We start from the raw sequence: 27851 nt of genomic DNA, 5'->3' as shown, positions 1-27851 counted from the left end.
TTGAACAGCAACCATGAATAACAAAAAAACAAACAAACAATCATATGTAGTATGTGATGCATATATATAGGTAAGAACAACCTCTGTACGCACCACACGCACACACACACACATACACTTTTAAAAGAAGTTAGAAAAATAATCCTCTTTCTTGCTTCCACTCCAAGTTGCTGTTGAGCAATGACAGCAGATGAGTTCACAACTATGTCTCCACCCCACCCCCCTTTTCTTTTTTTTTCTCCAAAAAAGTCCAAAATACCAAAATAAAAACCCTCAAATGTTCGCTTTCCTATTGAATTTAAAGGGCTCCAAGCATTTGTTGAGATAATGAACTACAAATAAGACACTTCCTGCTTTCCGTTATGCACAGCCGACGGACTACAAATAATCCACTTCTTGTTGTTTCCTTGGTGGGTCCACTTGAATGGTTCCAACACAACCCACTTCCCATTTCCTGTGTTCAACTTGGAAGGGCTGGCTGCAGACAAACTACTTCCTGCTGCCTGTTTACTTGAAGGGCTCAAGGTTGCCGGTGAGGGCGGAGTCCATGAGATCGTCGTCTTCCGAGCGCATGTAGGCGGGGCTGGGCCGCGACAGGCCCATGAGCGAGTCCGACGCAGAGATGGGCGAACGTGACCAGCCGCCGTCCTTCATGCTGTGAGACGACGAGCCGCCCATGGACATGGACGACTTCTTCTTCTCGCGGTCGCGATCACGATCCCGATCCCTGTCAGGAGCGTGGAGAACGCACGGTCACACATGGAACATTTCATACACTACTGGCAAGCCATATACATGTATCACTGATGATAGAATACATAGACACAGGACTTGAACAATGAACAATGTAATATACAGTAAAATGAGCGCACCTGTCACGGTCTCTGTCACGGTCACGATCCCGCTCCTTTTGCTTCTTCTTCTCCTTCTTGTGTTTTTTATGCTTCTCCCCGAGTCCTCCGCCACTCGAGCCCATGCCCCCTCCACCGCCGGTTGCCATAGAGCCCAGGTAGTCGGGCTGCGGCGGCTGGTGGGGTTGCTGCATGGTGGGGAGCGCCACGCGGATAGGACCCTGGCTGTCCTCATCAGAGCTGGGGGAATTCTGATGGGCAGATGGAAATGGATTAATGCAGGGACGTGAAGGGGTGCTAGGGGCCCCACAGCAAGTTGGAAGAAATATCAAATGAGTATAGCAAAACAAAATAAACAACTTTATGAATTATGATGTATGTATATATTTAATGTATGATTAAATGTATGTAGACCAAAATAATCATTTATTGTATAATTGTATAATTATAATTGTATAATTATCTATTGCTATTATTTTATATATTGATATGGGGCCAGGACACATACGGTACGACAGACAGACATACACATTCTGTGTAACAAACAAACCCTTGGACATGCAAATTGGTCTAAACAGCACTATAATTACTTCAAATGTGTGGCTACACTTAATTATTAATATGAAATTACATAGACATGAACAGTAAGAAGTGAACCCGTAATACATACATGGTGTGACTTCTCAGCAACGGAGCTTCCTGATTCGCTGCCGCTGTCTCCGGCGTTGAGCGTGGGCGTGTAGGCGCCGGGCGAGCGGCTGTGGTGGCTGTGGCTGGGCGAGCTGCGGTCGTGCTTTGGCGTTGAGCCGCTGAACAGAGACGGAGACGCCTTCATCCTCACCCCACCACCCATACCACCACCTGCGGACATGAAAGAAAGACAGAACAAAGAAAAAGGGTCAGGGGGCTTCGGCGTTCAGTCAAGTTTTAGCGAAGGTGCTCTTTGGTTATCCTTTACTAAGGATCCATCCATGTCATGAAAAATATCCAAGGCACTCTTCTTCTCAATTAAAATGCTTTTAATAAACAGCTAGTTCATAGTGGAACTGTTAAAAATTGCCAACATGTTTCGGCCGACAATGGCCTTCTTCAGGGCTGTAGAAGAGTTCCTTGGATATTTTTCATGACATGAACGAAAGACACACACACAATACATTACATTACATTACATTACATTACACTTAGCTGACGCTTTCATTTATTCAAAGCGACTTAGTTATTCTTCAGGGTATTGGTTACAGTCCCTGGAGCAATGTGGGGTTAAGTGCATTTGCTCATGCATGCTCATGCTCATGCAAAAGCACATTTATTTCACGGCAATGCATTCGCCGTTGAGGTGCGACGACTTTGCAAGTCAAGCCGTGGACCTCAACGCTGTGGGAGAGCTCTTTTGTCCCGTGACTAGGTTCGCAAAGTTTTCGGGCGGTGATGGCGAATTTCTGTTGCCATGTCAAATTTCTGTTGCTAACTGTGAATTTCTGTTGCTAACTGCTCTGTTGTGCCATGACCAAAACCATGGCTAACCTTAAAGTGATACTGTCCCATTTTTGGAAATAAGCTTATTTTACACCTCCCCTTGAGTTAAATAATAGGGTTTTACCGTTCTCCTATACTTTCAACGGTTCTCTGGGTATGGCAGTGCAAATTTTACCTCCAAGCTAGCAGTTAACATTGAGTCCTATGAGACCAGTTAGCCGCCAGAAAGTACTTTTGCCAACAACAGCGGAACAAGCACTGGAAATGGCGTAATTGTGGCAAAATTGTGCCCTGACCAAAACCATGAATAAACCTAACCTGTCACAGGGTGTCATCTTAACGCTCAGGTATGATGCCATGTTACAATACTTATGAACAGCGTGACGTTTTCCACGTGTGTTACGCCCATTTGTGGGGGAAAACAGTCCATGCAAGTCAATTGGTGATGTTGGGGTTAAATAAATGAAAGATACGGACCTGTAGACTACTGTTGTTTTTTACGCGTCCACTGTTGTTCAAATAATGTAGCCAAAAAGCCGTGGCTGGAGCATGGACTGTGTTCATTTAGGCAAGCCGATGTAGCATGTAAGTTGATGAGACTTTCGATTTGTTTTCACCCATAAAGGGACGTAACACACATTTAGGAGCAAAGTACCCGGATGGCCGTTCATGAGTATAACACATAACACAAAAAAAACAGATCTGGAAAATACTGCAAAAAACACATACCGTCCGAGCCCCCTATGCCGCACCCCCCGGCTCCGCTGCCGTCGGGCTTCTGCAGCGTGACTTTCTGCTTGATGCTGGGGGATCCGCCGTCCGGTTTGCTGATGATGATCTTGGCCACGCCTGTGCTGCTCACTGCCCCGCCTCCGGTCACACCTCCTACGGAACCCTGAGACAAAAGGATCACGGGATATCAGGCAAATGATAGCGATCGTCAGACAAATGATGCCAATTGACAGACAAAATATCCAGATTAACAGACAAATGACTGTGGATTGAGGATTATCAAACAAAAGATCAGGCAATCAGAGCTATAAAAAGAAAATAAGATTGACAGAAACACATAACACCACCTAACACACATGACACCATGCCAGCAGAAAAGTTGGTACGCAACGGTAACCAAACAAAACTGGCCTTTTCAAAGTGAACCGTGACGACAAAGTTTGCGTCAGCAAACGATACATTAACTGGTAATCATTGATTTCCAGTGTAAATCCAGTGACCAGCATTAAAACCACCAAGACACACACAGAAACACACACACATGCACACACACACCTTGGAGGAGTCCATGGACTTCTTCTCGCCGCTGTTGCCCCCGGAGACGGACACCTTGCCCACCTTGCCGTCCTTATCCAGCATCTTGTCTCGTTTGTAGTCGCTGCCCTGTGCACCAGACATGTGTGGGGGTTTGGGGCCACTCCCCTGGACCATACCCGGAGGAAGACCCCCAGGCCCACCACCTACACCCCCACCAGGAGGCACCCCTCCACCTAGAGGTGGTCATGACAAAAATCAGAATTAGGATTTCTTTGAAATAAAATATCATACAATATTGAAAGTGTTATGCCATATATATGACATTATAGATTCATAGATTAGCATGGCATAACTGTATTATTATACTGCATTACATCATAAAATATCAGGTGTTTTGGCCAATTTAAAGAAAGCGTTTCAGATGGACAGACAACATACCCTCTTATAGAGATGCTAGGACGCATCTAAAAAGGTAAAAGTCAATTACTTAACTCAAGGGGAGGTGTGAAATGACCTAATTTCCCTTAAATGGCACAATATCGCTCTAAACTGAATCAAACTCTGAATCGATGAAGTGCACAGCCTCACCTCCTCCTCCACCGCAGCCAGGGCCCTCAGGCAACTCCTCCCCGATAACCACCCCGCCGCCGACGTTCTTCAGCTTGTCGATCACTGCAATGAGGGAGGGCTTCTTGTTGCGGCTAGGGGACTTCCCTTTTGCGTTGGGGTTGTTGGGGTTGTTGGCATTGTTTGCACCGCCTCCTCCTCCTCCACCTGAACCACCTCCTCCTCCTCCCCCTCCCCCACCACCTCCCCCTCCTCCCCCATACTGCGGCTGGCTACCCGAGGAAAAAGGGGCCGAGCCTGAGGAGGAGTTGTTACCAGCTGAGGAGGATGAGGAGGTGTTGGAGGAACCTCCTCCACCCATCTGCTTCTGGGAGCCCATGCCACTACCGGAGGAGGCCGAGGAGGAGGACTTGGACCCTCCTCCCCCTCCGCCACCCGAACCTCCTCCTCCTCCTCCACCTCCTCCTGAACCGATGGGAGACTTGGCTTTGGAGGAGGGCGGGGTGCCGGGTACCTGTGCCAAGGCAAGGCGGATCTATTTGTAAAAGGGCATTTCATACATAAGTGCAACTCAATGTACTTCACAAAAATAATAGTATAAATGCAGCAGGAGTAAGAGTATACAATACTTGAAAGACTATGAATGTAGAGAATAAGAGAACCACTGTTAGAACCAGTGATTAAACATCATTAACAGCAAGTATCTGAGACAGACTGAGGGCTGCTTTGTCTGAAATCTGGATGTAAACCTATCAACAGTCGGAGCATGTATTTTATCATCTCCAAGTTGGTTCCAAAGCTTAGCAACGTAGCTGCTAAAAACGTTGCTTCATCACTTGCTGTACCTGTCCCTGCTGGTGCTTGAGTGGGGAGGACATCTTGTCAGCTCCCCCTGGTGTCCGGGAGTGCGAGTGTGAGGGGGAGATGTTGGGCTTCATGCCTGGGTTCATCAGCGACGACCCCGATGGCTTTCCGCCTTGGCTGGGCTTCATCTTATTACTGCCGCTGCCGGTCCCGCCGCTGCCGCCAGATCCTGTGCCGCTCCCGGACCCCGAGCCGGATCCAGTCATGCCATGCTTGGTGACGGGCGAAGTGCCGGGCTTGCCCACGCCGCCCATGCCCTGCGAGGAGCCCTTGGACTGGGATCCCATCCCGCCACCACTGCCCCCTCCTCCTCCACCACCACCACCACCACCCATAGGCTTGGAGCTACCGCTCTGCCCCATGGATCCATCCATCTTGTTGCCCTTCATCTTCCCTGAGGAGGAGGAGGAGGACGAGGAGGAGGAGGAGGAGGAGTGCGAGTGGTGGCTTTTGCTCCCGCCTGAGCCGCCTCCTCCTCCTCCTCCTCCTCCTCCTCCCCCTCCCGCTCCCCCAGAGCCACCTCCAGAAGAGCTGCTGGAGGTGGTGTAGCCGCCGTGCGAGGAGGACGTCTTGCCTCCTGAGATTGCCCCTTTGGGAATCTGGATGGTGATCTTGGGGATGGGCGGCGTCGCTCCGCCCGGCGGAGTCTGAGAACGCCCAATGCTAGAACTGCCTGGCGATTTAGATCCTCCCGAAGTGCCCATTCCAGACATTCCGGAACCGGAGCCCATGCTGGGCGGGGTGTAAGGGCGACCACCGGCACCACCGGCGCTGTGAGAAGGGGACTTCCCGTCCGGGTCCAGCTTCTTGCGCTTGGCCGGCTTGTCCTTAGGCTTGCCCTCGCTCGATGGCGTGCGGCTACGCTTCACCTGCTTTGTACCATCGGAGCCTACGCCCATGCCGCCGCCGCCGCCACCCCCTCCTCCTCCCAAACCCGTGGCCGAGCCCCCACCACTACCGGGACCCCCGACTCCAGAACCCCCCAGCCCACCACCTCCTCCCCCGTTGTCGTCCTTTCCTCTCATCATGTGCTGTGGTTTGATCTTGCCGTCTCCTCCGCTCTTAAACTCCCCGCTGCCACTGCCACCACCTCCTCCTCCTCCTCCTCCTCCTCCTGGGCCTCCCATGCCCATTAAGAGGGGGCTCTGGCTCCCCCCGGAGTGGCTAGTGGGGTGCGGGTCCCCCAAATCGGGGGCCATTCCCGGGAGAGGCTTTCCTCCGCCGCTGCTGCCGCCACTACTGCCACCGAACACCATGCTCATGTCAAATGGGTCTTTGAGGGAGGGGTCCGGGGTGTTGCGGCCCTGGGAGGGATTCTGGGGGATCGGGGTGCTGGACGGGGTGTTCTGTTGGCTGCTCCCGCCACCACCGAAGCCCTTCAGATCCAAATCTCCTGGATCTGGGCTGTAGAGTCAGATAGAAAAATGCAGCAGGTAAGAAAATTTGATTTGAGATTTGAGTGATCATGAAAGTAGTTATGTGAGAGGTTGCCCTTCCCACAGAAATGTGTGTGTGTGTTGCCTGGGTGAGCTGCCATCATGTGTGTGTGTGTGCGTCTGTGTTTGACGACAGCTCACCCAGGTGATGCACAGACGCACACACAGACGCAAAGTGTGTGTGTGTGTGTGTGTGTGTGTGTGTGTGTGTGTGTGTGTGTGTGTGTGTGTGTGTGTGTGTGTGTGTGTGTGTGTGTGTGTGCGCGTGAGCGTGAGCGTGTGGGCGCGCGTCACCTGGGCGAGCTGTCGTCAGTGTGTGTGTGTGTGTGTGTGTGTGTGTGTGTGCGTGCGTGCGTGCGTCACCTGGGCGAGCTGTCGTCAAAGTAGTTGTGGGAGAAGCTGCCCTGTCCGCTCAGCAGCTCGGGGTTGAAGTCCACGGCGTCGGGGAAGAAGTTGGTGGACGAGGCGTCGCTATTGGGTGTTCCCACGGCGACACCACCGGCCGCCGCCTCGGCAATCAGGTCTGCCGCGTCGGAGAAGGGGTTCTCGTTGCTGTTGGTGTTGAAGAGGTCCGAGTCGAAGACGCCGCTGCCCTGGCCCGAGCTGGATGAGTCGCGAGGCGGGGTGCCCAGCGAGCCGCCCCCGTCCTCCCCACCACCTCCGCCGCCAAGGTGATGTTGACTGTGACCTGTAGCACAAAGGAAAAAACAGCCATGGAAGTTGTTAGCCTGTTAGCAACTTGGGTAGTTGGCAATGGGAAAAAGTATTGAAAACAACAAAGTAGCTAATGTAGTAACTATGCTTTCGAGAAATGCAGGTTGCTTGTGACAACCGGGGTACAGGAATTCGGTTGGGGACATGAATAATATGGATTTAAATAATTTCTATCAAAAATAAAAAATAACAATTGCTAGAGACTAACACAGAACCACTACTTAATTAGCAAAGAGGGTACTGGTTACAGACACTGGAGTAATGTGGGGTTAGGTGCCTTACTCAAGGGCACCTCAGCCATGGAGTGCGGAAGGGAGTGTGGAAGGCTTGGATTCGAACCGGCAACCCTCTGATCTAAAGCCCATCTCGTTAGGCCACTGCTGCTGTTCTCTCCATCAGATAATCATTTAATTTAAAGGGACACTGTGTAGGAAATGGTCAAAAAAGGTACTGCAACTATGCTGCTCATTGAAACTAGGCGCCCTATTGCCAAATTTGATCTTTACATGAAAGTTTACTAAGTAATAAACAAATATTTTCTGGTGAGATCCAAGTACAGTCATTTTTGCAGCTAAAAATGGCTATTTTTGGAAATTCAAAATGGCGTACCATGGAGAAGATCCCCCTTTTCATGTATGAAAAGTGCAATTTTTCCAGTCATAATGAATACTTAGAATTTGATGGTGGTGGTCAGTATTCATGAAAAAGGTAACATTAGTGAATGGGCAGCATGAATTCTGGAAATAAACAATTAAAAATCTCACACAGTGTCCCTTTAAAGAGGTGTGCATTTAACGTCAACTGCCCCCTGATTAGTGGCAGTGCTCTGAGTTGCACATTGAGTCTATGTAAGCCATATGAAATGTGCTTTATAAATAAACTTGACTTGACTTGACTGCTACACCAAAGAGCCAAACTTATCATGTTAATGTGACAAACAAGAGTACACCAACACAAATAATTGGCACTCAGAGATGCATGCACTGCATTATAAACAGTAATTTAGGGACCCCTCACCTCCACTTCCTCCGCCACTGCTGGTCTTGGTGGTCTGCTCGGGGATGTCAGACAGGATGTCGTTGATGTTGAGATCCGCACCCATGCTGTCAGAGCTGGACAGGCGCATGGCTCGGGACTGGGATGGCGCCCCCTGGTGCCAAGCACAGGCAAACACACGCACACACACACACACAATGTGAGTCAAAATCAAAGCCAATACAACAGATTATTTTTTGACTGGAGAAATGAACTCCTGCTACAGTCTCCTAGACCTCCTCCATGTGTGTTGGAGCTCCACCAAGGGACTCCAGAGCTACACACACACACACACACACACACACACACACACACACACACACACACACACACACACACACAGGTCTGGTAGCAACCAGGCTATTGCCCTCCCTGTTTGCAATATGTTGACAGGTGACACAGGTGCTCATGGGTATTGTAGGCTCACAATATCGCATTGCAGTGCATTTGTCATAGTCAGAGAAAAGAACGCCAATATACGGTGCATCGTCATTCAGAACTGTAACTTACCGGCCAGAATGGCTAGTAACACTTCAGTTTCTACTAGCCAAAGCTGATATTGCACCGCGGACAGACGGGTGTCACTGTCAAGCCTTGGTGCACACACACACACACACACACACACACACACACACACACACACACACACACACACACACACACACACACACACACACACACACACACACAGGAGACCAGTATTTGATCCGTGATTACCTGCAGGTGTGCGGGCGGTCCGTGCGGGTGGTAGGGCGGCATGCCGGAGCCAGCGGGCGGCGTGCCACACTGGCTCGGCGCGGGCGTGATGCTGTGCGGCGTGTCCAGGCCGTCGCCGGGCAGGTTGACGTCGAAGATGGGGTTCTGCGAGGCGTCCACGTCCATGGAGAAGAGCTCACGGTGGAAGTCGTCCTCCGTCGGGTGGTGCGAGTGCTGCGGGTGCTGGGGGGCCATGGAGGATGCACCGCCTAGGGCAAGACACACACACATAACAAATGAATAAAGATGTTTATGGCGTGGCTGTTGTCAGAGTGGTTTGGGATAGTGATGAGGTGGGGGTGGGGGGGGCATGAAGGAAGCACTGCCACCATGACCTACACCACCTGGGCGCACACACACACACACACACACACACACACACACACACACACGTTTATGGGTTGGTTGTTGTCAGGGTGTTCGGGGGTTGGCTGGCTCGTCCTCCATTGGGTGGTACGAGTTCTATTCCCGACCCGGGTCATTTCCTGATACTCCCCCGTCTCTCTCTCCCACTCCACCCTTCACTGTCCTGAAGTTGAACACCCCCTCCACCCCCCCAAAAAATAATATAAATAAATAGTTATAAATCGGTTCAAATCAACAGGTCTACCTGTTCCTTGCTGCTGGCCTTGTCCCTGGGACTGCTGCTGCTGCTGCTTCATGCCTCCACCCGGACCCAGCGCCCCTTTAAGGACAAGGCAAAGGCAAACTCAGCTTAATTGCCCATTTAAACCGCCCTTTCAAAATATTACATATCCATTTGCGACTAGCCACGAGTCTCTCAGAGCAAAATCTTTTTTTTTTTTTTGCAGAATGGGGTCATGAGGAAGCTACTCATTGCTTCAGAAAACAGCATTGGTTTGTCTAAAAGGCAAACCTGTGTCTTTTCTTTAAAAGGGCTAGCTCTATGTCTTTTCTGTGGACAAGAGAAACATTCAGTGCTGAATCCTCTGTTGTTTCCTCTATGTTTAAAACTGAACACATTAAAAAGGTCACAAATTCATTTGATATTACCAGATTTCCATGTGCAAGTGATCATTGTAAGGCTTAGAATCTGCACTATCCAAATCATAAAGATGATTGATCTCCATATGTCCCCGGCCTACTTGCTACCTGTTGTATTGTGGCTAGGAGTCAAACTGCTACTCAAGCGCCAAGGCATTCCTCTGTTCACTTCCTGACGGATGCTTTCAACAGGAACGCGCCCCCAAACACACACCTTTATCCCTGGGCCTCTTCTTCTTTCCCTTGGTGCCGGGGGTGGTGCCTGTGCCGGTACCCGTGTGGCCCGGCGGCTGAGCCAGCTGGTCGGTTCGGGGCGACCCGGACGAGTTCTGCCGCTCCAGCGGACTAGAACCGTACAGCGCTGCAAAGTCCTGAAAGCCGTACAAATACAAAGAGAAGACAAAGCAAGAAGGGATTGCGTCACTAGGTCATTTAGACAGATACGCATACAGTGCTGTGTGAAAGTATTTGCCCCCTTACTGATTATTTTACTTGTTTGTACATTTACATTTTCACACTTAACCTTTTCAGATCACACAAACAAATGATAAACATTAAACAAGGATAACCCAAGTAAACATAAAATGCAGTTTTTCAGTGATTCCTCCACAGCGATGGGAAAGACTGTTCTTGTGAACACTTGACAAAAATTGTTGCTGCTGGGGGTGGTACAAGTTAGAAGGTTGAGGGGGCAATGGGTCATGTAGTTTCAGATAGCGTATATACTTTAATAAATTAAATAGGCAATTGCTACAACTTTTTGAGTTGACTTGGGAGTTATCACTATCTATCATTTCAATGTCCATGATCTGAAATGATACAAAGTGACAAAGCTGCAATGACAGCAAAGAAATAAGTAAGGGAACAAATACTTCTGTGCAGCACTGTATAGTACGTACATATGGCCAGCAGAATGGAGCTGTACAGCAAGATATTCAAATACAAAAACAGAAGGGGAAAATATCACAATGCTGTCTTTATACTGATGTGATGAGTCCAGTTCATGATTAAAAAAAAAAAATCTAACAGCTAACTTCTTGGGGGTGCAGTAGCTCAATGAGCCAAGACGTCATATCATTATGCTGCCCACCAGGGTTCCATTCTGACCCAAGGTTCTTTGCCGATCCTTCCCCCCTCTCTCTCCCCACTCAATTCCCGTCTCTCTCAACTGTCCTGTCTGCTTAATTTTAATGTTTTTGGATATGTCATTTACTCAAAAAAAGGCATCCCTAAATTATAACATTTAAAAGATGCCTTTAAAGGCCTATAAAAGCATGGTTCCATACCTGCGAGGGGTTGTCCTTCAGCAGGTTCATGAGCATGGGGTGGTTCTTGGTATTGCTGGCCGGGGAAGAGGTGGGAGGGGGCGTCTGGTGGGGCTGAGACCCACCTGGCAAAAGAAAGAAAGAAAGAAAGAAAGAAAGAAAGAAAGAAAGAAAGAAAGAAAGAAAGAAAGAAAGAAAGAAAGAAAGAAAGAAAGAAAGAAAAGAAAGAAACAAACACAAGGGCTCACATCAATCTCCGTTCCATCAGTCAATCAAATTCATTTTAACCCATTTGGAATATGTGGCACTGGATTATAGCTAATGTATCCAGGCTGCTCATCATTAAAAAACACCCAGAATGATGATGGAAAATCACCACAAACAACGAGACATATGTACAGAAGACATATAACACACTAGAGCAGGGCTATTCAATTAGAATTTCATTCGGGCCACATTTCGAAGCCAACAATTGAAGTTGGGCCGCACATTTTCAGCCTTCAATAACGCTGTAATGACTCATCAAAATCAATGGTTGATTGAATGGTTGATTGGTACACTGAACAATGTTCAGTGTACAACACAACCAAAAGATTTTCAAAAATTCATGTCTTGTACTGCAGTTTCAAAACTGCAATCTCGATTGCTAAAGCTGGGGGGCACATATGGGCCGCCTGTGGACTGGGTCTGGGCCGCATGTGGCCCTCGGTCTGGCCCTCGAGCTACCAATTGAATAGGCCTGCAGTAGAGGCTTAAAGAACACAACACATGTACACTTTTGTTTACAAACTCAGAACAAAACAGAAAAAACATCATATTAAACAAAAACAATGTAGAGTGTGTAAAACGGTATAAAATGCTGTGACCCACCCCCAGTGGCAGCGGCCCCTCCCCCCTGGGCAGGGGCATTCTGGCTCTGGTTCTGGGCGTTGGGGCTGCCCACGTTCCCCGTGATCTGCAGCAGCGAGGTCAGGATGGGGTTCTGGGTCACCTTGCTGAAGTCATCCGTGCCGTGCTGGCCGGCTTGCTGCTGCTGCTGCTGCTGCTGCTGCTGTTGGAGCTGCTGCTGCTGCTGCTGTTGGCTCTGGTTACCTCCAGGCCCCTAATGTCAATATTATTATTATCAATTATTATCTATTATGAATAATAATTTATAATATCTTCATAAGAGTAAGGGTATGCACATCCCACTTCTCTGAGGCCAGGTGCAAGACAAAGGTGCGTCTGATAGTGGACAAGAGTAGAAGTCTGCACACTGTAGCTCCGCTTTGAAATTGTATTCAGGTCATACAACGTTTCGACCCGACAGGGTCTTCATGTTGGGTCCAAACGTTGTATGACCTGAATACATTTTCAAAGCGGAGCTACAGTGTGCAGACTTCTACTCTTTTCCACTAATAATTTATAATAACCATAACAAAATAAGCACAATTTAGAGATGACTGCTCCTGTTGGCTTTGGTTACCTCCAGACACTTGATGAGGATAATATTATTATTATTTATTATGGCCGTCAGAGGATTTTTTTTTTTTTACGATTAATCTCAGAAATTCTATAGTTAATTATGACTTGTATTCCATATTATTCTTTTTTTGCATTTCAAGACAGTTTAAAACCTATAATGCAATTATTTCTGACTACAGGAACCCAACAAATTGCAGTTCAAACAAGAACAGCAGATAAGATGGCGCAGTTCTGAAAGCACTGGCTTCCTTGGTGACTGTGTTGCAAAAATTGATTAGGGAACAACCATGTGCTGCACCAGTTTTTATTCATAACAATAATAACTAACCATAATAAAACAAGTGCAATTGATGGCAGAGTCACATACATTGATGTATGTGAGGCGTGGTTACAATGAACATTTGAAAGAAACACACAGTCACAAATGGGTTTAAGTGGCTAGTATTTTTTTCCCCTACCAGCCAAATTGAATTTTCACCGGCATTTGGCTGTTAGCGGGTGTCAATTTAGAGCCCTGGCGCCAGGTAATATATAATTCGTCTGATGGCATGCATGCTGACAAGGATGAACGTACACCTCTGGCGATAATAATGACAAAATGTACATTAATACAATAAATAAATAATAATACAAACAGAAGCACCCACCTGGCCCATGGCGTCCACCCCCACTGCTGCTCCGGGGGGCCCCCCACGGGGCGCGTTGAAAAGGGAGGTGATGGGCCCTGAGAAGGGGCCACCGGCCCCAGCGGGTCCCCCTCCTGTGGGGGTGCTGCCTCCCCCCATGCCCGGGAGACCCATGGGGTTGCTGCCGTCAGCGCCCTGCAAGCCGTACCGGGGGCTACCCGTAGAGGGCAGCGTCTTCTTCACCATGCTCTCCACCTGGTAGAGTGAGTAGTAGCGTAGGAGAGAAACTTAATTAATCCCAAAAGATGTATGATGTCCAGCAGTATTTACATAAAACACACACATAGACAAAACGCAATCACACCGACACATTTGCATACACAAATTCATATAATATAACAACAAAATATAACCCATGAAAGGATAAAATAAATATCTGCACACCGCAGAAGCTCCCTTGTTATGATTTATGTGATTTCACCAAATAAAATCCCAGCTTCGACAGTGTGTAGATATTTCTTTTTCCAGTCATTCGTTGAACTATATCTAGCATCCACAATAACTGATATAGGAATGCATGCATGCTTTATACTTTACAAACATGCATAACCTAACACAAGACAACATAGCCGATCATAACTTAACGTTACGTAACACAAGGCCATACCTCCTCTGCGATTAGAGACAGTGCTGGTGTGTCTGCCTGGATGGTTTCGGCCTTGCGCCTGATGGCTCTCATAGTCACAGGGATAGACATACATCTGCAGAGAAAATCAAAATAACGATTACTCAATTCATATTTAGGAAAGTGTCAATAGTACAATAGTAATATCAATATTGTTATTGCTTTTCGAATAGGCACGACACAGCTCAATCGTAAACCAAAAAGTCGCAGTGGAGCTGTGCTGTGTCGAGCTGTAGGCCTACCAGAAAAGCGGCAGTGGAAAAGCGGCATTTATGTACAACTAGGGATATGGTGTGAAATGAAATGTATCTTTAGTATGGTGAGTTAACTTAGTGATTATAATACACACCTCTGTACCACCTTGGTGATGAAGTCGTCTTGGCAGATGAGAGCGTCTGACATTCCCTTGTACAGCTTACACATCACCTGCCGGGAGTCCATCACATCCATCACCACTGAGGGAGGGAAACACAGAGAGAGAGAGAAAGAGAGAGAGAGAGAGAGAGAGAGAGAGAGAGAGAGAGAGAGAGAGAGAGAGAGAGAGAGAGAGAGAGAGAGGGGGAACATTTGAGAGAGTCCATGTTCCATAGTCTATATTCCTTATAGAGCTTATGGCACAAACACACCAATAGTGACGATGGCAGTAATTGACTTTGTGTAGAGGAGCTGGCAACTAGAGGATGACATTTTTCGGGAATTCCCGTGGGACACGTGATTCCTGCGGGATACACGTGAAACAGGAGTCAAACATTTATCCATCTCGTGATTGGGACAGGACAGGAATAATATTCCACGGGAGTGGGCAGGAGCGGGAAGGGTTAAATAGGATGATTATTGTTCTGAATGTCGGCTATTTCAAACCTTTCATTCGCATTTTCGCTCCTTGAGTGCATGATTGCGAGAGCTGCGCATTTTCCCTGACTCCTGCGGGAGGTCCTCGCATAGCCTACACTGCCTGTCCGACAATGTCAATGCGTCAATGGGAATGCGCTATAAAAACGGTCCTCAATGTTATTTGAATGTTGAATTCCATGTTGGCAATAATTGAGGAACTTCTGTCCCCGTGGCAAACAGACCAGAGAAAGAACAACAGACTCGCATGGCATCAGTCAAGGCGCGCACGATTGATTTAATCTCTTTGTCGGAGTTGATTTTTGTGTGCTGTGCTTAAACTTCTACAGCTTTTCAAAAAAGGACGCCTGGTTAAAACGTTCAAATAAGGCAGGCAGGATTTCGCATTGTTGACATGAAACCTCTTGAATCTGATAGTGAAATAGCCACTTGTAGAACTACTGGGTTTGCAGGCTCGTAAGACGTTGCCGTTATGGCATTTCCCAATCAACTCCGCAATAACAGGAAATTTAACTGAGGCTAATTTAGCACAGAATGCAATCGTAATCAAAGTAGTCAAGATGTAGTTCTAGTATGAGGAGGATTCAGAAGTAGTGTTCAGTGCGCGTCTGCTGTGAGTGTCAAAAAGCGCAGCCAACAAAGTTAGAGAAGTTCTCTGCTCCGCCTCCCTGCTCTAACTGCACACCGTTTCACCCTGTGTGTTTTAAGTCAAACGCTGTCATGAAACCGTTGGATTAGCTTAGTAGTATGTTTAGATTTAGTCAGGCTACTAGTTCAGTAGCCTAACCAGTAACCAGCATCATGAAGTTGACCTAGGTAAACTCATGCTTACTGAACTAGTAGCATGACTAGTCTTAACTAATCCAACTGGTTTCATTACAATTGCCTACTATTAATTGTAGCATCTGATTTCCTCCCCGTTTTTTTGTTGCACAGAGAAATGGCATATAGGCCTACTGTAGGCTATTGATTAGTGCATGAAGATGTAGGTGCCTCCCCCTCCTGTAGTATAATAATAATAATAATAATAATAATAATAATAATAATAATAATAATAATAATAATAAACATAATAATAATAATAATAATAATAATAATAATAATAATAATAATAATAGGGCCTATAATAAACATGGGGAAAAAAACATTTTTTTCTATTAGGCTACCCAGGGTTTCTCCAGACCCCCATTAGCTTGTGTATAATTGTATTGGCTATTATTATGGCTACAACTGCTTACTAGGAGGCAAATATGCATACAGGTAACAACATACAAAAAAAAAAAATAATACAGGAGTGGGACAGGAGTGGGAGTACTTTTGAGCAGGAGCGGGCAGGATTGGGAGTCGTTCCACACAGGACAGGACAGGACAGGACAGGACAGGATTTTTTTTTTTTTCTCTGGACCAGGATTCGGCAGGACAGGATTTTTTTTCTGGGAGCGGGACAGGACAGGAGTGAAAATCCACTCCCGTGTCATGCTCTACTGGCAACAGAGGAGAGAAAAGCGATTTGGGCTACAAGAGGCGATTTGAGAGACTCGAGCGACAGTTTGTAGTTGAACTTGAGTGAATACAGCTGGCTTTCGTCTCTTCATGTGTGTTCACAGGGTTAGACATGAGAGAGAGAGAGAGAGAGAGAGAGAGAGAGAGAGAGAGAGAGAGAGAAAGAGAGAGGAGAGAGAGAGAGAGAGAGAGAGAGAGAGAGAGAGAGAGAGAGAGAGAGAGAGAGAGAGAGAGAGAGATAGCAAGAGAGACAGTGTGCGAGAGAGAGGAGGAGAGAGAGAGAGAGAGAGAGATAGAGATAGATAGTATGTGCATTACCACAAGTTTGACAGGGAGAGAGCGGCGAGACAGAGATGCATCCTGGGAATCTTACCACAGACGAGTGATTCGTTGACGGGATGCTGGAATGACACACTGAAGCTGGAGTCGGTCAGCGGGCACACCTCAAACTGCAGCAGCCCAGGAGTGTCTGCACGCACACACACACACACACACACACACACACACACACACACACACACACACGTTCAAAAATAAGTCAGTAAGTCAGAAAGTATCCTGGACAGATGACTCCAAACACACATGCACACGTCAAAATCGTTTGAGGTCTACTGATGGACCAACCGACAGCCATACAGTCGCTTGCACATGACTAACAATGTGTTATACAGCTGATAATGAAAGTGATTTTGTTTCTGTTGTTGTTGTTGCTGCTTGTGTGTGTGTTCATGTGTGTGTTATGTCTGTGTATCCCTTAGTCTCATTCAGCTGTGTGTGTGTGTGTGTGTGTGCATCTTACCCTCCTTCAGCTGTGTGCGTTTGACGCAGCTGCCGATGAGTGTGTTGTAGGCTGCCTGGTGGCGTATGATGTCCAGGATTGCGGGCACCTGCGCCGGGTGGCGGAAGGGGAGCCGGCTCACCATCGCCCCCCGCAGGCTCATGCCGTCCTGCACCGGGGCAGAGCCATTCAGGAAGTAGCAGTGCGGCTGGCCTGGGAGGGACTGGAGAGGAGGGAGGGAGAGAGAGAGAGAAAGAGACAGAGAGAGAGAGAGAGAGAGAGAGAGAGAGAGAGAGAGAGAGAGAGAGAGAGACAGAGGGAGAGAGAGAGAGAGAGAGAGAGAGACAGAGGGAGAGAGAGAGAGAGAGAGAGAGAGAGAGAGAGAGAGAGAGAGAGAGAGAGAGAGAGAGAGAGAGAGAGAAAGGATGAGGGAGAGGGGAGGTATACAGAAACAGAGAGAGAATGAGAGGGAGAGAGAGGGAGAGAGAGGGAGGGAAGGAGGGAGGGACAGACAGCGAAAGAGATGCTTCAGTAAATATTTGTGTAAAACATATCGTGATCATTCCCCAGTTAAAATCCAGCCAAACATCACTTCTTCTGCTGCTGCTACATAAACAACAGGCCCCTTTGTCATCGGTGGGTCAGACCCGTGAACCCGCAGACCCAACAGCGCCAAGTGTTCTCTCTGGGGGTGCTGGCCCGAGACCCTCAGTCTGGCATGACATCTCACTGGTCTTGGCCCACAGAGAAAACTGGGCTAAAATGTGGCGTATGTGTGTTTTAGTAGCTCTCTAGCAGATCTTAAGAGTGTTACCACAGACAAGTCTGACATAATAGAGAGAGGAAGGGAGAGAGAGAGAGAAGGAGAGAGAGAGAAGGAGAGAGAGAGAGAGAGAGAGAGAGAGAGAGAGAGAGAGAGCGAGCGAGCGAGAGAGAGGGAGCGAGAGAGAGGGAGCGAGAGAGAGGGAGCGAGAGAGACTGGGTGAGCGTATAAATGTTCAGTAGGGGCTGGTGCTGGTAGTTGACTTACGGCGTAGAAGCGCATGTTGTGATTGGCGGGCAGAGGGCCGGCCTCCCCCTCGTCCTGAAGCTGTGATTGGATGATGAGCTCGTAGAGAGAAGAAAGCGGCGGTGGAGTGTCAAACACTGGGATGCCTGCAGGACGGGAGAAAAGGATGATTATGTGTGTGTGTGTGTGTGTGTGTGTGTGTGTGTGTGTGTGTGTGTGTCTGTGTGTGTGTGTGTCTGTGTGTGTGTGTGTCTGTGTGTGTGTGTGTCTGTGTGTGTGTGTGTCTGTGTGTGTGTGTGTCTGTGTGTGTGTGTCTGTGTGTGTGTGTGTCTGTGTGTGTGTGTGTCTGTGTGTGTGTGTGTCTGTCTGTGTGTGTGTGTCTGTCTGTGTGTGTGTGTCTGTCTGTCTGTCTGTCTGTCTGTCTGTCTGTCTGTCTGTCTGTCTGTCTGTCTGTCTGTCTGTCTGTCTCTGTGTATCTGTGTCTGTGTATTTGTGTGTGTGTGTGTGTGTGTGTCTGTGATTGCGTCTGTGTCTGTGATTGCGTCTGTGTCTGTGATTGCGTCTGTGTCTGTGATTGCGTCTGTGTCTGTGTCTACTTGCAAGAACATGAGCTTGTTAATATCATACACTCTGCCTCTCTATCTCTCTCTGACACAGACACACACACACGCACACACACTGCAGCATTGGAGTAGGAGAAAAGAGGTGACTTGTTGATGATCACACACACACACACACACACACACACACACACACACACACACACACACACACGTATCCACACAGAACGCGGAACAGACACATGCCACAGACACAGACACAGACAGACACACGCACACACACAGACCTGTGGCGATGGCCATCCTCTGGATGAAGGAGTAGGAGAAGGGCATGGGCTTGTTGATCTTCAGGAAGAAACAGGCCGGCAGGTCCACACAGTTAGAGTTGGTCACGGAGGAGAAGGAGGGGGTACTGCAGAGAGAAAGGCAGAAAGAAAGAAAGAAAGAAAGAAAGAAAGAAAGAAAGAAAGAAAGAAAGAAAGAAAGAAAGAAAGAAAGAAAGAAAGAAAGAAAGAAAGAAAAGAAAGAAAGAAAGAAAGAAAGAAAGAAAGAAAGAAAGAAAGAAAGAAAGAAAGAAAGAAAGAGAAATGGGGGGGGGGTAAAGGGGGAACCAAGATGGAAATGGAGGAGTGACGGGGAGTAATGGAGGGAGGAAGAGAGGGAGAAGAGGTATGAAGGGACAGAGAGATGGAGAGATGCGGGAGCGAAAGAGAGATAGAAAGCGGTGGTGGGGGCGGAGAAACATTGGTTGTATTGTTAAAAAGCATTCTCCATGAAGCAGAATAGGTTGTACAGAACATAAATGAATACGTGGAAAGCATTTTTTGTAATAAACAAACACTACACCTTTTGCAACATTGTGTGTGTGTGTGTGTGTGTGTGTGTGTGTGTGTGTGTGTGTGTGTGTGTGTGTGTGTGTGTGTGTGTGTGTGTGTGTGTGTGTGTGTGTGTGTGTGTGTGTGTGTGTGTGTGTGTGTGTGTGTCCTACCCTCTGTTGTCCACAGGGTGTGACCCTGTGATGAGTGGTGCGATAGGAAGCTTGTAGACGGCTGACGTTCCCTCCACTGTAACAGACACGCTCACACCCAGAGAACGAGGGACTGGAGAGAGAGGGAGAGGGAGAGGGAGAGAGAGAGAGAGAGAGAGAGAGAGAGAGAGAGAGAGAGAGAGAGAGAGAGAGAGAGAGAGAAAGAGAGAGAGAGGGGGAGGGAGGGAGGGAAGGAGGGAGAGGGAGAGAGAGAGAGATGAAACGATTAAATGAATGACAAGAGACAATGGAGCAAAATAAATAGAAAAGTTAATTCACACACACAGCAAGCATCCCTCCCTCTCACAAGGGATCCCCCCCACACACACACACGTACAGTTGGCGTCTGCGAAGATCTGCCCGCCGCTGGCCTCCTGGAAGACGTCGTAGGGGGAGACGTAGCACTGCAGGGTCACCAGCTGCCCTCCGGAGCGCGGAGACAGCAGCCCCACGCTGCCGTACACAATGGTGTCCACTGTGGTGGCGTTGGTGGCCAACCTACACAGAGGTCAAAAGGTCAAAGGTTACTTAAAATTATGGTCAGACTTAAAGTGATACTGTCCCAGTTTTGGAAATAAGCTTATTTTATACCTCCCCTTCAGTTAACTAATGGGGTTTTACCGTTCTCCTATACTTTCAACCGTTCTCTGGGTATAACAGTGCAAAATTTACCTCCAAGCGAGGCCTAGGAGACCAGTTAGCCGCCAGCTGTAACTGTAAAATAAGCTTATTTTCAAAAATGGGACAGTATCACTTTAACTCCAGTTGTGGCTGTTGATGAGGTCTGCCAAAGATTCCAAAGGCACCCTGCTGGTAAAGTTAAAATCCTTTAATGAAACGGGCTGACGCGTTGCGACTATTGTCTTTTTCAGAGTCTAAGGTGAAAGGTTACACACAGGCATTAGATGGCAGTGTAACCACATGACCTCCCCGCCAGAGCGAAGACCCAGCCACCTACACCAGGGGTGGAGAACCTATGGTTTGGGGACCATTTACGGTGGGGGGGGTCCTGGTTTGTGTTCATAGTACGGCCTTGGAGGACTTCATAAAATTTGAAGTAGCCCTCGAATGAAAACAGTTCCACATGCCTGACCTACACACTACACACGATGAGCTCTACATACAACCAATGGCAACAAATAAGACAAACCCTACTCCACACACCTGAACATGTTCATCATCTTGGTGAGGTCTGACTCCAGAGACTGCAGGGCCAGGTACATCTTAGTCTTCAGCTTGCTGTGAAGAAAGGAGGAGAGGAGATTAGATGAAATGAGATGAGATGAGATTAAATGAGAGGAGAGGAGATAAAGAGAAAAGGATCAAGTGATGTGTTGTGTGTTGTCTGTGTGTGTGAAAGGCTAGGTATATGTTGGTCAGTTTACTCAATTGGTGACAACATGGTACTTAAGTGACACAAATGACATGTCTTGAGTGTAATTTGGCAATATTAGGAATGAGTTGTGATGGCTACTGACTTGTGACTTGATTTGACAGTTTTAGTTTGCAATTACTTGCAATGATATGTCAAGTCTACTGTAAATATATTTCATTTTCTGCGTTTGTAAGTGAAAATATTACCATACATGAAAAAACGTCAATTAAATGATTTGCCCTTAAGCTGTACCAATAGGCCTAAAAAAGAAGAATGTGACGCAAAGGTGGGCATACACAGCAATGTGGAGAGGTAATAAATTGTGCATAGAATACATGGTGACTTGTTAAGGACTTGGAAAAATGAGACATGGGCTTGACTTGTCTTCGGTACGACTTGGACTTGTCTCGAATGTGATTGGAAGAACTTTAGACTTGCAATTTAGTGATTTGTTCCCATTTCTGGTAATAAGCTTTATTTAGTGCTACTTACTTGTCCCCTGGCAGCTTGTAGAGATTGACTAGTCCCTTCAGGTGCTTGGAGAACTCCTCAAAGTTCTTCTCTCTGGAGCAGGATACAACCACAAGTGGACGCACCAACAACACATCATTATGTAGTAGACTGAAGTATGCACCGACTGTACCTTATATTACTGGCAAATAATTGGAGGTTAAAAGGCACAGGAACTACGCATGTTGTCAAAATTGAGTATGGACAGAAAATGGTCTTCAATACACATCCTTTATCTTGTGACGAAGCCTTATGGTCCCAATGTATCCCGTTGTAGAGATATTGCTATGCCAAAATTGGAGTAAGTATGATATCCAACCTAACACTAAGGCTTTGAGGGTATTTTTCTAAGCTTCAATGTTGATGTGCTTTGCCTTCGTAGAGCAGACTTCACCATGATTCAAGACTGAGTGCAACTATGCAGTGCATCACACATTTAAGACGTACAGACTCAAGACTACATCAGAATGAGACTTACCGGAGGTGCTGGATCAGCTCAGGACAGCTCTGAAAAAAAAGAACGCTGATGTGCATACGTGAGTACATCAAACATTGTTATGCTAAATCAGATCTATCCCTTGCCACAGAGGCAGGCAAACCCAGTCCCGGGGGCCGCATGCGGCCCGTTGAGAGTCATTCCATCTGGCCCGCAGAGTCATTGCAAGACATACAACTTTTAAATCCAAACACTCAAAGCTATTTAAAAGGCAACCCATGGCAGGGGTCTTTGAGGTCAGAGATTAGTTTTGCATTCATCTACATACATCTCATCCCACTGCGAAACCAAATAGCAAAGAAGTTACATGTATTTCTTATCATTGACATAACTGTGACATCTGGACCTGCAGTGAATATTCTAAACCCACTGTGGCCCTTGGACCAAAACAATTGCCCACCCGTGCCTTAGCACTTGATATCTTGGGGGAGTCCGCACATACACGCACAGGTACGTACCGCTGGGTTCTCTCCATGGTGGGCCACCTTGACGTCTTTGGGGTGTCCCGTGGGCTCCAGCTGCACCTCCACGTAGAAGAGGTCAGAGGTGATGTAGCAGTCCGTCCCACCTGGACTCAGGTGCGAGTTCAACCTGGCCAGTCGGGAGAGGAGAGAGGTTTATTACTACATTTACCCCTCATGCTTTGAACCCCGCAGCTCACAGTACGACAAACGTATGGATTATTATGTGTAATCACCACAAACTGAAGTGACTGATATTGTGGAGAGAGCGAGAGAAAGATAAAGAGGAGAGAGAGAGAGAGAGAGAGAGAGAGAGAGAGAGAGAGAGAGAGAGAGAGAGAGCGAGAGAGAGAGCAAGAGAGAGAGAGAGAGAGAGAGAGAGAGAGAGAGAGAGAGAGGTCATAATGACATTGCTCTTTCACACTGTCAGGAAGGCCAGACTGACAGACAGACAGACATGCTGATAGATAGACTGGAAGGACAGAGATAGAAAGGAATAACTGCTGATAGGCAGTCAGACAGCAGGAGAGGAGAGGAGGGCATGTCACTCACATGTTCTGCCGGGCGATGGACTCCAGGCGGTCCGTCATGGCGGGCAGAGATGAAACTACAAACACAAACACATTACAAATCACATTACTAAACCCATACAAACAGCAAAGCACTCACAAATAGTGCACCAACTGGGGGGGGGGGAATCTGTGTTGTAGTGAGTAAAATCAGAATTACACAGAAAAGAATTGTACTGTAGGTCTTAACGTATCAGAATTTCCCATATATACGTAAGCCCTTCTGTTGCACAGCACTACGGAATAAAAACTGAGCTATTTGAATAAAACATCACATAAAATATACAGTGTTTCCCATACATTGAGGAAACTATGGCGGCCCGCCATAGTTTAAATTTGGCCGCCATAGTTTCCGAAAATGTAAAAAAAAAAAAAAAAAAAAAAAAAAAAAAAAAATTTTTTTTTTTTTTTTACTTTTTTTTTTTTTTTTTTACGATTTCCGTTTTTCTTAAAACGATTTGAATTACGATTTCCTTCGCGTTTTCCTCCTGGAATAAATACATCCTATACAGAAAACCACAAGTGCTTGAAAGACAGAGGAATCAAAAGTCTAGTCAAGTTGTTGTAGTTAACTTGGGTTTGGGAGCAATAAAAAAGGGACTGTTGGGATGAGTTTACTAACACTCCCCAGGCTTTGTTTTACAGTTGTAATGAGTTAGGTGACAGGCCTTCATTGACATGGCAGAGGAGACATCAGGCTGCATATAGAAATGAATGTGTAATGAATGTGAATATAGACATAAATGTGTAATATGTTGTTCAGCCCTTTTAATGGGAGGAATTTTGAAAAACTGGCCCTGTGACCAGCACCCCTCATGTAGAATGTGTACGCCTTTGTGTGTGTGGGGAAAAGGCATAGCCTACCCTCTTAGACCCTTTTTGTCTATGCGTTAACAATTTCACAGTACTCTTACATTCTTATCTTTGCTCCTATTATCTTTTTCATTACATACACCCCTGCATGAGGGACAAATGAAACTGTGTTCATTCAATATAAATGGCTGAAATGTAGGCCTAGGCCTATAGTTTCTCCATGCGCCAATGTCATGCTGTACTCATTGTTTTGTCATTTTGCATTTACACAGCGTGAATACACCAATCCCCCCCCCGGAAAAAAAGGCCCGCGTGAAAAGACGCCCCCCCCCCCGGAAAAAAAAAAAATCCCGGTTGCCCCCATAGTTTCCAAAATTTCTGTGGGAAACACTGACATAATACAAAATGTGAAATACAAATCATTGTTGGAGTTGGTCAGAAGTAGGGTTGTAATAATATTGTACTGAACAGAGAAATCATGGTGCGCCCTTTTAAAGTTTGGTTACCGAATCGCAAGTTGAGTGTATCGTTACAGCATCTAGAAAGGTATGATTGTTGTAGATTGTCATGAAATGCGAGAAGTCATGTGTTCTGGAATGCTAATTGTTCTGAAATGACGCGTGTTCTGGAATGCTGCAAGTTCTAGACCAGCACCTTTCAAGGCCTTCTGTAGCGTCTCCAGACAGCTGAGCAGCAACTGGTGTCCCGCAGGATTCATCCCACCCCGCTTCTCCTGTACCCAGAGACAAATCAGAGCGAAGGAAAGACGTGAAAGATGAGGATGGGCCAATGGGAGAGAGGAAAGGGGGGAAGATAAGAGAAATGAGGAGGGGAAAAAAAGTTAAAGGTCCAATAACAAACTTTGAATATTTCCCTACCACTTATCAGTCGTTTTTTGTGGGAGCCCTACATGGTAAGTTACAAAACAGACATATTGGACACAGCAGAGACACAACACATCAATAAGAAAATATCTACATAGGTGAAGATGTTCTAAACATTCAAAACATCTGACGTTGCTGCTTATTTACAATCACACACAGACACACAGTCATTTTCACCATCACTTGTCAGAAACACACACTCACAAATACAATGTCATACTCATCAATACATGTCAAAGGCACTGACTGCTGCTTGTCAAAGACACACACACAAACGTAATTGCTTGAGACAGACAGATACACATTTGCAGCATTCAAAACATCTCTGTTGACACTTCTTCACAGACAGACAGACAGATACACACGATCATTCTCACCATCACTTGTCACAAACACGCACCTACACCGTTGCACTCATCAAAGCTTGTCACAGACACAGACCATTGCTTGTCAAAGACATATGATACAAACAAACTCATCATTGCTTGTCACACATACAGACAGACAGAAAGGCACACACAATTGTGCATCGCACAGACAGACATTGGCACTCACCATTGCTTGTCGCACCACTTTGCAGGTCTCCTGCCATGGCCGTGAGGCATTGTGCTTGGCATGCAGTCGCTCAAGCAGAGCTGTGACTTTACTCTGCTTCTCTGACTCTGCATTACAGCACAGACAGAGAGAGAGAAAGAGAGAGAGAGAGAGAGAGAGAGAGAGAGAGAGAGAGAGAGAGAGAGAGAGAGAGAGAGAGAGAGAGAGAGAGAGAGAGAGAGAGAGAGAGAGAGAAAGAAAGAAAGAAAGAAAGAAAGAAAGAAAGAAAGAAAGAAAGAAAGAAAGAAAGAAAGAGAGAGAGAGAGAGAGAGAGAGAGAGAGAGAGAGAGAGAGAGAGAGAGAGAGAGAGAGAGAGAGAGAGAGAGAGAGGGATGGAGAGAGATATATGGAGACCGAGAGCGAAAGACGGGGAGAATGTGTGTGTGTGTGTGTGTGTGTGTGTGTGTGTGTGGCACAGAGAGAGAGAGAGAAAGGACAGAGAGAAAGGACAGAGAGTAAGAGAGCGTAGAGAGACAGACAGACAGAAAACGGAGAATCTATCAGCCAAGCATACACCACAGCAAACCCTTATAAGTAATTCCCATCTGCCATTGGGATTTTGTAGCCTACCTGCAGCTCAAGCAAATAGTAATAAGAGTGACTAGTAATAAGAGAAACCTGTCACACTGCCATAGGCCTATTACTCTCGTTCACTGGGACATGTGCCCATCAAAAAAGCACAAGTTATACTCAAGACCTAGTCAATGTGAACCTGGGCTTTTGACAACCTTTTGTGTTCTTATTCAGCCTCTATGGCCTTATCTTTAACTGTCACCCAGACGTTGTCACATCATCAGCAATCTTACTGCTGCTTCGACAATGTCAACAATCCAGTACCAGTGGACAACAGCAGCACTAATCAAGGCTAGTCGAAGTTACATTGTTACAATAGTGTCGGTTATGTGTTGCTAGTACCAACAGGCGTTGCGACAGAAGTGCGCTCATGTTTCAAAATAGCATCAAACAGATCAGTTGAATAAACGATTCCAAAGTAGCAATTCTGTATCTGTTTTTGTTCGTTAGCATACTAGCTATCTGTTGCAGTGTTTCTCTATGCAATCAAAGCTAACTGGGTGATAATACATTTTGCTAGCTGGATAGCGACACAGCATGTCGCTGCTAAAAGAGCCCTTCAAAGCCTCAATTGAGCCTCAACGACACAACAGAATGACACCTACCCGACCCCTCTTCCACTTTCACTCTTTCCGTAAGTGAAGAACTGGTCCCGGTTGGCCCAGTAAGGGAGAGTTCTCTGGCAGGGCTGCAGCTTTGGATCGGCACCCCCGACACAGCCGCCATCTTGGAAAATCTCCCCTGGTTCACAAAAAAACTTCGTGAACACCTCCCACGCGTCCTTCCTCCTCGCGCATTGACTTCAGATCAGTTACCAGCCCACCAGCCAGGTTAGCCTATGGTTTTAGCGGACAGGAAAACTGATCGTGAATCAGCCGCTTGATTGAACTAGTTTCGCTTATTCCTGCCCGCCTCTTTCGGTGGAATGGGGCGTGCTCATGTTCATGGGGACGTTCTCATTCGCTACTCTCATTTGTGAATGTAGCGCTAGTTGTAAAGCATTGTGTTTGCATTAATACATCAAGAAAAACAAACGCTGCTTGGTTACTTAGGGTTATTTTTATTTCGTGATATTGAATGAAATAGGCCTAGCCTAACCGAAGGTGTATTGAGTCTAAGCACTGTTGACCTACCGAGCTTGTAAGTAATGCTTACACAGTAAAATCGCACTGTAATATTCAAACAGCAGGGGGAGTCAGGATTCTATGTAAAGAGCAAGTAAAGCACTGTGTGCGTGTGCGTGTGTGAGCGCGCGGGTGCGGGTGTCTCGGGGCTGGACTAAACTACACAAATGCATAGCCTACATGTCTTACTGATGAATCAGAGACTTGTAGGCTAGTGTAGGCTATGTAGAAAGTTGAGATGGGATTTAGCCATCCAATGTCTAAGAAGTCACCTAAAAATAGGCCTAGAGATAATGCTTGAAATTGCACATAATGCAGTGATGATGGTCTGACTGTGACCGAAACGTCTGCACTGCACTTGGGTAGCACTGTTCTTGTTTTTCTATAATGCAATTAAAGTTTACTATTGCATTTGCATTACAGTGTGAATATAGGCTATGTGTGTGTGTGTGTGTGTGTGTGTGTGTGTGTGTGTGTGTGTGTGTGTGTGTGTGTGTGTGTGTGTGTGTGTGTGTGTGTGTGTGTGTGCATTTGCATTACAGTGTGAATATGTGTGTGTCTCTCTCTCTCTCTCTCTCTCTCTCTCTCTCTCTCTCTCTCTCTCTCTCTCTCTATATATATATATATATATATATATATATATATGGTGAATGCATGTGCAATGTTGTGTGTAATGTCTTTGTGTCTTCTTCTGTATGCTACTGGACACC

At 46.7% G+C, this 27851-nt stretch overlaps 1 protein-coding gene across 3 annotated transcripts; it reads right to left on the bottom strand.

The window, feature by feature from the left end:
* Positions 1-45: 45 nt before the first annotated feature.
* med1 (mediator complex subunit 1) lies at positions 46-26762 on the bottom strand. 3 transcript variants are annotated; one of them, XM_063222018.1, is made up of 31 exons: positions 26623-26762; positions 25406-25512; positions 24621-24699; positions 23137-23191; positions 22582-22714; positions 22106-22134; positions 21610-21681; positions 20907-20981; positions 20080-20240; positions 19704-19815; positions 19003-19127; positions 18177-18301; positions 17168-17369; positions 16742-16837; positions 14363-14468; positions 13996-14089; positions 13350-13583; positions 12109-12340; positions 11260-11363; positions 10188-10344; positions 9579-9653; positions 8930-9177; positions 8195-8327; positions 6827-7151; positions 5009-6431; positions 4185-4698; positions 3615-3829; positions 3057-3222; positions 1522-1712; positions 873-1102; positions 46-727 (listed from the first exon to the last, which is right to left on the bottom strand). In XM_063222018.1, the coding sequence occupies exons 1-31, from the start codon at positions 26741-26743 to the stop codon at positions 508-510; spliced, it is 6159 nt and encodes a 2052-aa protein (XP_063078088.1). In that variant the 5' UTR covers positions 26744-26762; the 3' UTR covers positions 46-507. The 3 variants fall into 3 exon arrangements, with proteins under 3 accessions (XP_063078088.1, XP_063078089.1, XP_063078090.1); XM_063222019.1 differs by having other exon boundaries at positions 4185-4677; XM_063222020.1 differs by lacking the exon at positions 9579-9653.
* Between the last annotated feature and the right edge of the window lie 1089 nt (positions 26763-27851).

Source organism: Engraulis encrasicolus, chromosome 17, assembly GCF_034702125.1.
Source record: "Engraulis encrasicolus isolate BLACKSEA-1 chromosome 17, IST_EnEncr_1.0, whole genome shotgun sequence".
NCBI classification, from domain to species: domain Eukaryota; kingdom Metazoa; phylum Chordata; class Actinopteri; order Clupeiformes; family Engraulidae; genus Engraulis; species Engraulis encrasicolus.
The sequence above is the reverse complement of the archived record's forward strand: the minus strand, read 5'-3'. Positions and strand labels throughout refer to the sequence as shown.